Consider the following 11,243-nt stretch of genomic DNA (forward strand, 5'->3'; position numbering starts at 1 on the left):
TGTGCAAAAAATCCCAGTGGGATACAAACAACAACAACAACCACAAGAAAACTTAGATGAAGGCCGTCAGTATAACTCTGTACTAGAACAAAACAAACATGTCCAAACCAAAAAACTTTTCGAAATCACCAAAAAATAAAGCCATAATTGCAACGTAACAGTGATCATAGGGACTGGCCGATTTTTTACAATAAACTACATAAATAACATGTAACACCAAATCCTAGAGCCATAGCTGGCTGCATGAGTTACTCCACAACAACAGAAGCATCAGTCGGAGTATCAAATTTTTCAATGCACCTTTAAGATCGGCACGCTAAATCAAAATACAGATAATACTTTGCAGCGTCATCCGGAGCTAAACATTTTATTTTATTTTACGCCAATGAATAGCAGTGGCAGCTGGGGGTGTACAAGTCCTCTAGAGCAGTTTTGAGAGAAGATCTCATTGGTAGCGATTCAAGTTGCAGTTCATTGGCAATTTATTGGCACGCTTTAAGTCAAGACTTTTTTCAGAAGTTTCTAATTCTGAGGACTAAAACGCTTGGTTTGCCATGCTACGAATAACTGCTTGTGGGACATGGAAAGGGTGCACCATCTAGTGCTGGAGTCACCTCAGACGTAGTTCTGTGGCATCATCTTCCAGAGGCTGTTCTCAGACATACTACGCTGTTACAATGCTCACTGTGGAGATGCATTCATCTCATAACAGGGCACCTTCAGCGAAATTGAAATGTAACCGAGGGATAAAATATATATATCTAAAGTTCAAACGCTGCTGGGGTGCAATTCTGCTCGTGCGTGCGAGAGTGGGCGCAACGCCGTGAGCCTCCGTGGCTCTAGAAGCTTTGTCGATGCTCACAGCCCTGACTGTGACGTTAACGTGCCACACGCTGACAGCAGGCGCTCGAGGTGAGGGTCCTGCGTCACTTGCGGGTTTTACGGCCGACCTTTAAGCTGATTGTACGAGCTTCGTGTTTTTCAGAGAGCCCGCCCCGGGGTCAAATCGGCACAAAAGAGCCATAAAAAAAAGCCGTGAAAAAGGTGCACTTGTACGACTGGGGTAGAATTCAATAATGTAGCGGTTGTACGTATAGATGCATGCATGTGAATTTCTTCCGCACCGTACATAGCCAACTCTGCTAATCAGAGGTGCGGGATTATAACCGCACCGCGCTCTTATTAGAATCGCACCACGCTTGGGTGCGGTGTGTTAGCGCACGATGTGGTTATCGTCCCATGTTGACATCGTCATCGCCGTCGTGTTGCGGGTCCGGCGTGTGTTAGACGAGCCACCTTTCAGCACGGGCTGCTCATTCGACGGGCGCCTGTACGGCGACGGCGAGCGCTGGGCACTGGACAGCTGCACCCACTGCTTCTGCGTGGGAAGCCAGACGCTGTGTGCCATGGACGACTGCCCCACCCTCACGTGTGCCCAGCCCCTCTTCCTGGAGGGCCTGTGCTGCCCCTTCTGCCCAGGTATCGCGCCATTGCAAATGGGGAGCTTTCTTTAAGACGTCAGGACGGCGGGGTTGACGATACCGGAAATGCGTTTATGCACCGTCGTGGAGGATTGTGGGTCGCAAGTAGTAAAATAAAATGAATAGACAGACAGCAGTCCCCTCTGCCCCGTGCAAAATGAAAGGAGCATTTTAGTCCATCGGTCAATTCGCCTTCTGAACAAATGTTTTTCAGCAGCATTTGTTTAAATAGGTGAACTCTGGACAAATTTAACTTTTTGAGTCTCATCAGCACTCGGCTCTGTTAAGCGAACACGAATATTTAAGGCTCGCTCATTTTATGTTGTGCATTATGAACGATGTGGGAGATGCAATTCGATGTCTTTCTCATTCCCCATTCTAACAACCATTCCTTTCACTCTTCTTCAAACCTTCTGTCACCTCTTAAATCGCTATCTCTCTCCCTATCCATCGCTATCTCTCTCCCTATCCATTGCTATCTCTCTCCCTATCCATCGCTATCTCTCTCCCTATCCATTGCTATCTCTCTCCCTATCCATCGCTATCTCTCTCCCTATCCATCGCTATCTCTTTAGCCTCCAGCCCTCCCAACACTCCCCTATTCCATCTACCGACTTCTCCCAGAGCCTCTGCACTATGATTAAGGTACTTTGTTGCCACAAGAGATATGTGAACTGATGTGCGGTGTACGTGTAAAAATTAACGGGTCATATTTGCCATGGCCTGAAATGTCTACTTTCTTTGGCAAAGTTTGCCTCGGAGATATTTGCAGTGTCTATGTATTTAGAACTTCTTTTGCACCATACGTAGCCTACTGTGCTAATCACAAGTGCCGTGGAAGGATAACAAACTAAACACAAAAAGCAGTCTGCTTAATATGTAGGTGTTTTTAATGCTTTCCAACTAAAGTTGAATGCGTTTATCCATTCACTCTGTCCCTCTGTTGGTGTCTGTACAGGGAGTGTGTGATAACTTTTGTAAAAAAAAGATGATCAAACGTGAACAAAACTTCTGTATAAAGTTGTTTTGCTATTAAAAATCAAGCCTATAGATAACTGGCCAAATTGATTGCCCAAAACTGGCAGACACAAACCAGTGCCGAAATAACTTTGCAAATATGCCAACATGTTTTTTTTTCCGTGTCAGCTACCCTTTATCTTCTGTGTGCTGCTAATAAATACTTGAGAGACCGAACGCGCGTTGGACAGCGATATAGAATCCATGAGTACGCGTGTTTTTTTTTTATTTTATTTTCGTTTGGCCGTCCAGATGAGCCGACGGTAGCGGGAGTGACGGTGCCCGTGAACAAGGCAGATCGGTGGAATGAGATCGATCCAGACAACGCCGCGACATTGCCGACCACCCCTGTCCTTGAGGAAATCCACGGTATTGCCCCCTACCCCCGCCAAATGTCAATACATTTCCCGTAGAGGCAACTTCGGATAAGATTTTTGTACTCAGTAAGTGCTCTTTGCAGACCACAAAAAAGTTTTGTTTTTTTAATGCATTGATATAATTTTAGGGGCCATTAGAGTTGAGATATTTTCTTGGCAAGATTCTATCGACAGTTCAAATGAGCTGCTTTTTTTGTTCATAAATTCCCCTGCTATTTAAGGAGCAAACTGATGAGTTTCTTTGGTCGTGTGTCCTTGTTTTCTATAAGGGCAACAAATAAGCTGGCCCTTATCATTTCTCAGAGATGACTGAGCATTATCTCCCATACTTATGGGTGTACAAACCAAAATGTATGACTTTTACATCCCAAGAAACTTCTTCCATTAAACAAGATAGATGTTTGTTTTCAATGTTTGCTTTATATGCACAGTTTACATATTTCTGTCTGCATGAGGGCTGTATAAACATTATATATCAAACATCTTTGCATAACAGGACTGAGATCTTGACGTTTTATTACGAAGCATGAGGAAACACTGATTGTGAGCAATTAACATTTATATTTAAACCTTTATGGGGGGGGGGGGTGTTGGATTGGGCTATACAATGAGCTGCGTGCAATTAACAATCTCGTTCAAAATCTCCCAATTAACATGTGCATTTAGACAAGGTGACACGGGAGTTGTGGCATGAGAAATTATTTGTTTTTAAGAGCATTATTAAGCCGTATGCACAATTTCATCCCGGTTATTTAAGTGAACGTTCAGGGTTTGTGTTGTAGAGCATGTTGTATGGTCGTGCGTTTATGTTTATGCAACAGAATTCATTGTGTTCACTGTTTTTGCTGCCCCAAGACCCTCTTGTAAACTCCGTTAAGCAATCTAAAGTGTACACATTCCTAGATATGCTCAACGAATAAAGAAATATCACTTCACCCAAGCGATGTTCCTGATATTCAGATTAATCCGAAAAATCTGAAAAATAGGGCCAAAGATGTACGATATTACGGATTATACAATTGTTTTGTTTCATATTGATACAAAAACATGCTGCCACAGGAAATGATGTCACTTTACACAACATCACATTCACCTATTTCCTGCCAGAAGTGGTGTCACATGGCATTGGGTTACATAACCTATGTTGGTACAAAAAAATCACGTGATATTGTTACATCATCTAATTTATCTGAAAATCTGAAAAAAGATCAAACTTTGTCCTTAAACCTCCATAATACTAAAAATAATAATTTGAAAGGTATCCCTTTGGCACTGGCAGCTTTTTTCGTTTTTCTTTGTTATACTCAACCGCAAATGACCGATCTCCCTCAGATCTGGAAAACCACATCCCAGGGGCCCATCTGCGGCTGGCCCCAGCCGACCAGTCTCACGCCTCGCGCTCCCAGGACCTCGCCTGGTTGGCCCTGGTGCCCCTTGTGGCTGTGGTGGCCATTGGTGCGGCGCTGCTCTACCAGCACCGCCACAAGCGCTGGATCCCCAGCCCGGCCTACAAGCCACCCGGCAAGGCAAGTGTACGCTGCGCAAATTGGCACGAGAACTGCCGCGATGTTACTGAGGGCCCGCTCGTGGAGAACCTGTGACCCAACAGCATGCAACTTAACTTTATACGGTTCACGTTCTGGGTCCTACGGTTTTTCCCTCCACGTTTAGAAACACTTCATTGAGCTATCATTTGTGGCCAGGTCATTTCTGAAAAACAGCTATATAGCTCAAGTGGGCTTTACCTGATCAAATAAAAATAACAAAAATTGCTACTTGGAAACAGCCGTAAAATGAGTTATGTCTTTAAACAGAATATAAGCTTCTGGGCTTTGATTGCAGATGCATGTGGAGATGCTAAGAACTGCGTAAAAGAAGAGAGTAAGCGACTTAGAAGTTGGTAATAGAACATTTTAATGTAGATGCCATCAGGAAGAGGAATTTGCGTTAGATGTGACACGTGTCCAGGATGTAAGAGGGCAGGTTACTGACATAGGCACTCGGGTGGCACCCATATGGGGGTAATCAAGGTAGAGATAAAAAGCCAGACGGTCGATAACTGTTAGCCGGTTCTGCAAAGTTTGAGCGTCGACTTTACGAGAGATGCAGGATCTAGTGGAACGCAGGAGAAAAGGAAGGGCCGAGATGTGGTGGCATCGGCAGCACCGGCCACGCCGACTCCCTGACCTTTGCCTTCCTTTTGCCCTTCAAAGGAGTCGTGCTTCAGCCCCGAGCTGCAGACGCACTCGGTGGTGTACGTGGACTGCGAGCGGGGCACCAAGGTGCAGGTGGACAGCCCCCACAGGATGAAGCACCTGGTGGACGAGGACGCGCGATACAGCGGCTGTTTCTCCACGCCCAACGGCCACGCCGGTGGGGGCGGCGTTGCCACACAGGCCCAGTGCACGGACGCCCTCTGAGCGGCGCGGATGAGCGATGTCTCACGAGCGAAAAAGCGACTGTGTGTGTGCCTTTTGCCTTTCTTCTGCTTGAAGCTTTGGGGCATTCGGCAAAACCCTCTCCTTTCACTTCGCTCTCGCCACGTTTTTGCTGGGGTGTCCAGTTCTGTTTTGCGAGTCGGGATCTTACCGAAGACTTCTGTGTCAGGATTGTCCTGGTCAGAACTTACGTAAGGTGGTGGTCTCCCACCAAAGAATGCCAAACTATTTTATTGTATAGAGCTACACTGAAAAAAAAAACATGTAAATCAAAGTCAAAGTGACTTCATGGCTCAAATGAGCATTGGGACGGCACTCATCTCTGTCGGCAATATCATATTGCTATCATGGGGAACGTTCTCTCCGTAAGACAACTTTTGTTAACTTCCCACAAGCTACTACTCATTACATTGTGCTCATTCCCAATAAGTATTTAGCCAAGGGTAAGCTTTGTACTTTAGCGGTTTGACCATGGGTCTGGGTCATGGTGGCCTGTTCTTTAAAACAATGGCATAGGATCCTTTACGCGCACACACGTTAGCAGACAGTGCTCTGTGTGCTTGTATTTCCACGACAGGAACAGATCTCAGAGTCAAAGCCATTGATAATGAGATGCAGAGGGAGGTGCCGTTTGTCTCAATGCCTCCCATCCACTCCATATGACAAAACATAAAAAAAGCATTCATGCTACGAATAAGATACATTTAAATGTTTATTTATTATACGTGTCTAAACCCAAAATGTTCACTCCATTTTAAAGGTGTGCACTTATTGTACGTTTGCCATTGCTACAAAATTACAATAGCTCTGCTATCACTTGGCCGGCAGTGCTCACTTGCACGAGCACTGAGCAGTCGTGAGTGAGCAATTGAAATTTGTCGACGGTGGTGGGAAAGCTATTGGAGGATATCGTTGTTTCCGTTGCGTTGCTTTGACAGCGGGCTATGGAAACTGCAGTACCATGCATGGAAACCACCGCTCCCAGGACACGTGATTTATCAACAGAAACACGCGTTTGGAGAGATTCGCTTGGCACGTGGACGCACTCGTGTTCACACCCCAGCCTTGGCGTGCCAGAGTGAGTGTCACGCTTCGAGTGCCATTGGGTAACGTCGAGAAGTTCAGGACTAACACGGGAGGGGAGGATGAATGGAGGGCCATGAGGTGTCAATGCAATGTGAGTCGTGACATATCGTTGTTGTTTAGTGGACTATAGACGCGTTGCTAATGATTGACTAGTAATAGCTCCACGAAGAGTACTGTGTAAATATCGTGCGTGAAAGAGAGTAATTTACTGTCGATAACCAAGCGGAGCGCTCGATCGGCATGAGTGCGGAGGCGTCTCGGAAACCTGCAGTTTGTTTCCGGCTGCAGAACACGACGTTAACAAAGAATGAAAAACGTTCAATATTTCTCTTTTTTTTTTACTTTTACAAATTCATACTTTGCACAAGTGGCCCACGTGAATATAATTTAAGGTTTATATTAATACACGTGTAACTGATTCATGATATAGGTGCACAACACTCAAGGGACAGAAAATCCATGATTTTATTTTTGGTGGTGGGGGGGGGGGTGTTGGTTTTTCACTGGTCTGACTGGAGTGTGGCTGTCTCAAACATGAATATATATATCTCTCTCTGGGTCTCACATCGTCGCATGGAGGATCTATAACAACTGTCGCTCTGCAAACTTCCAAAAACATGACGCTGCCAAGTTTAGTCGCAAATAATGAAGTGTATTTATTTATGACTATTTCAATTTTCTATTTCTCCGGTATATATTGTATATTATATACAGTACCGTGGCTTTTGGAACCTTGGAATACACCCATAGCAGCATGCAGATATTATTGACTTCAGAGATTGATTTCCGGTTCAATATATTTCATCTTTAAAACATCGCGCATCGTGAACATATTTTCGTTGTTACATTTCTGTTCCCGTAAACCCATGTTAAGTGATGTTAAAATGCCTTCATACATTTTCTTATCGATGTTACTGCAGCATGCTATACCCAAAGCAGGTCACATTTGCTTAACTTTCGTGTGAAACCGGCTTATTCCACAGACACCGCCCATCATTAAAGAATGAAAATGGTCTTCTGATTCATTTTAGTTTCACTTTCACAGGACTGCCTTCAGCCCATTCACTTTAGCGCACTTTGTTAATCACAGTGTATAACACGAGCAGTTAAAACTGGATTGTTGCTTTAATTTCAACGGATCGAGTGCGTGCCAGCGATGTTCAAGCGTCGACTGATTGCGTACGCACCCTGAAAACCTAACCACTGGAACATAAATTGCTATATATAATTATTTTTTAAACATAACTCTACGATGCGTTTCAGGGTTGTTACTGCGTGCTGTTCGCAACACGGTAACGGTCAGAAAACATATCGGAGAGGTGTACAGCACAACCGCAAAAAAATCTACGCAATCGGTGCAAATAGCGGTTAAAGGTTTGAGCACTGTAACACTCACCAATGGCAAGGAACCATGTACAGTGTGGCAAACGAGATCACTGGAATGAGCAGAAAGACATAAAAAATTACACTTGCAACATTGCAGACTCCAAGAGGATTTTCGTCATTGTCATGTGCTAGTCTGCACACTTGATTTAAAATAATAAAGTAAAGTAAGCCAGCAAGGGAGACGAAGCAAAGAAAACAACCGCATGTTTAAGTTACCGCAGAGTATGAGCCGATATTATTATTTTTGTATATTTAGAATGTTTTAATTAAATAAACCCATTTTAAGTTATTTTGATTTAGTAAATGGTAAAAAAAATGCAATTCATGCAACATCACAATTTTTAGTTTTTTTCAAGTGAGGGTTTTTCCATCGCTTGAGTGAAAAATGCCAATGTGATTTGTATATGTGTACTTTAACAATGTATCATATTCCATTTTTCACTTTGTTGGCAGCCATAGACTCAAGAGATATAGCTGGTGAGTGAGAAAAGCTGACACACAAAAATTTTTATTTTAATGCCACAGTTTCATTATATGAGTTGAAATATTACAAATAAGCTGTCATAAATGTCGTATATTTTTAAGGACAGAAATACATTATTTATTGTTTTAACAATGTCATTTCTCTAGGGTAATATTTATTGAAGCCAGGTGATGTGGCAGTGATTTATAGTCAGAAAATAAATCAGCAAAAGGTAAATAATATACAAATTTCAGAAGATAACTAACTCTGCCCAAAACATATTGCAGCATAGGATTAATCGAACACGCAACTAATGCACTGATGTATGTAATATTTTTTTTTTGGGGGGGGGGTGGAAGGGGAGTTGTTTTTTGATGTCAGCTTGTCGCAGTCTGAAGAAAGTCCTGGAAGACGTGACAAGAGAGGGCCAAACTGTAGAACCGACCAAAATGAGAAGTGTGAGCAGCCGAAGGAGTGGCGCCTCACTCCAATGAGCGAAACAATATCCACTTCAGCTTTCAGGATCCCAGCGCCGCACTATTATTATTTACCGTTTATGTTTGTAAATATACGATCAGAAATGTGTGTGTACATCTGTAAAAAAAAAGTTTTCCCATGTTCGTTTAACTGTTGAATGTATTTATAATGTAGACAAAAAAATCTTTTATTTGGAAAAGTTCAAAGAACATATCTTTATTTTTGTCTTTATATCTTTACATCTTTTTTTGTTTTCCTACTGGTTTGGACACTTTTACCCGTAAGAACCTTTGCATACTTCGTGAGCTGGCTTTTAAGAATTTTAACTGCACTTGGTTTATTATGGTAAATGGTTTATTCGGAACCTTATTATAAATGTTTGTTACGTAGGGGTTTTATTTGTTTGATCGGTTTTTTTTTAACATGCTTTGTCCTTTTGACATTAGTTGCCTAATGATGATGAGCATAAGAGCTCAGTGTTGGTCACGAGTGAAGTGTCGATGATGACATTTGGCTTCTCCATGAATTACAGTTTAACAAAGGCTTAACATGCAAAGTGCATACGCCACATTGTCTGTGTTTTTTGTATTATTATTTAACGGCCATTTGCTTCTGCTCTGCTTTAAAATAGTGTAAAGAACAGTATTTGTCAACGCAGTTACTTGTGCTAATAACGAAGATGCTTTGTAATTTATTTTTAATTAACGTTCCTATTTATTATAGACGAATGCTGATAGCTAAAGCAAAATGACCTGGAATTGCCCATGTGTGTGTGTGTGTGTGCATGCATGTGTGTGTGTGTTGCCCCAACAGTCTGTTAAGGCTATACGGGGGGATATTTGTGTTTGTGTGTCGGTGGTGGGGAGCGGTAGTGCAGTGGTTAGCGCGCTGCGCTATGAACCCGGTGACCCGAGTTCGGTTGCCGCTCACAGCCAACACCAGTGACGATTATCTGGACCGATCCTGGGCTTCCCCTTGGTCGATTAAACCTCAAATAAGTACCTGGCGTGGTGTGTAGTAAACATCACCGCTAGGGAGACCAAGGCGGCCCGGGCGTGATGCTGGCCACCCCCACCCCCTCGTGTGCCGTTCCGGCCTCGCTAACAGCACTTGCCACAAATGTCTGTTAAGGCTATACGGGGGATCTTTGCCTATTGCTCGTGGTGGGATCACCGTGCGCGTGACCAAAATCTGCTGTACAAACTTGTTTCAGCGTCTTTGGCCATCCCTGTGCCCCCAGGCCACACGTTATGGGTGTCCCGCGGGATGACGCTGCCTGCCCACCCCCCGTCCGTCTGTAAATGGCTAACGCTGATTTTTTCTCTCTCTCTCTCACGCAATGCTCTCGCGCTGGGCGACTATTAGTGGGTAAAATTGCATGGCATCCGACACACGCACGTTTTGTACATACACGGGACGCGTGTCCACACTTGATTCACGCAACGCGTGGACATGCGTACGCACGGCCTTGTCTCTTTATCTGACTTGTGGTCGCAAACTGTTTGCTTCCAGCTTTATCATTTACATTCAAAAATATATTAAAAAAACTTCTCAAAAACTCACGTTGATTTGTCCTCGTGTCTGACTTGCTTACGAAGCCACCGGTGCCATGAACGTGATAGTTAAGAGCTCCTTGTCAATTCTATTCCATAGCGGATAACCCAAGCGCAGTGTCAGTCATGGGCGTTTGAGTGTTTGACCATACTTCACCGCCACGTTGCTCAGTGCGAGTTGGTGAAGTGGAGGTGGGGGGGGGTGAAGGGAGGGGCATGACCAGTTCAGACATCATTCACCACTGATGTTAGCCGTGGTCAGAAAAACAAATCTCAAGGTCCACCCACTCTCTCTCTCTCCACGTTGTTGAAAGCAGTCGATAAACCAAAATCAAGGTCAAAGCCGGGTCGTAAATCCATCTGCATGGCATGAGTGCGCTTTTGTCCGATATTGTTTTCCACAGTGGTTGCAGTACGGACAGATGCAATTCAAAAGAACATGGTTCTTCCACGGTATATGTGCGATCGTGCACATTCCCTCCACCTGTTTCACGTGTTGGCAGATGGTTATAAAAAAAAAACATTGGCAAACTAATTTCAACCATGATTTCAACGGAAGCAAAAAAAACGAGACGAGAGACCCTACCCCCTCGACCCCACACTGTCCCCGTGAGCTGGTTGGCCAGGCACTCTGGAACAGCTCTGCCTCAAAAGGATGGGGCAGAAAAAGCGGAGAACAATCGGCGACGGTGGTGATGGCGGTGAGAACAGTGACTCCGTCTTGCTTGCAACATTCAGCACAACAAGTCGCGTAACACTTACAGTAGCGGCTCAAGCCGCGTGCAGTGAACTCGCGAAGCTGTAAGAGAACCGTATTATGACGGGGGAACACGTAAAATCGCTCCCCAGTGAACCGTGCATTCGCCAGATGCGATCCGCCGATTGCGGCTTGGGGAATGAGTGGCATTAATTGGGCGCGTTGATTAGCACCAGGAAGCGTGCCGTTGGCGTGCAGGAGCGTGGCA

The 11,243-nt window shown here is 44.3% G+C and overlaps 1 protein-coding gene across 2 annotated transcripts in view; it reads left to right on the forward strand.

Annotated features, from left to right (window-relative positions):
• Positions 1-10,287, forward strand: part of LOC116939459 (cysteine-rich motor neuron 1 protein) — a 71,431-nt gene extending 61,144 nt beyond the window's left edge. For both annotated transcript variants that reach the window (XM_032947845.2, XM_032947846.2), the window contains exons 14-17: positions 1,288-1,479; positions 2,751-2,867; positions 4,208-4,401; positions 5,089-10,287. In XM_032947845.2, the coding sequence (XP_032803736.1) occupies positions 1,288-1,479; positions 2,751-2,867; positions 4,208-4,401; positions 5,089-5,295 (710 nt within the window). In that variant the 3' untranslated portion in view covers positions 5,296-10,287. The remainder of the gene's footprint in view (positions 1-1,287; positions 1,480-2,750; positions 2,868-4,207; positions 4,402-5,088) is intronic.
• The last annotated feature ends 956 nt before the right edge of the window (positions 10,288-11,243 follow it).

This window comes from Petromyzon marinus, chromosome 6, assembly GCF_048934315.1.
Source record: "Petromyzon marinus isolate PM22_M1 ecotype Great Lakes invasive population chromosome 6, UKy_Petmar_22M1.pri1.0, whole genome shotgun sequence".
NCBI classification, from domain to species: domain Eukaryota; kingdom Metazoa; phylum Chordata; class Hyperoartia; order Petromyzontiformes; family Petromyzontidae; genus Petromyzon; species Petromyzon marinus.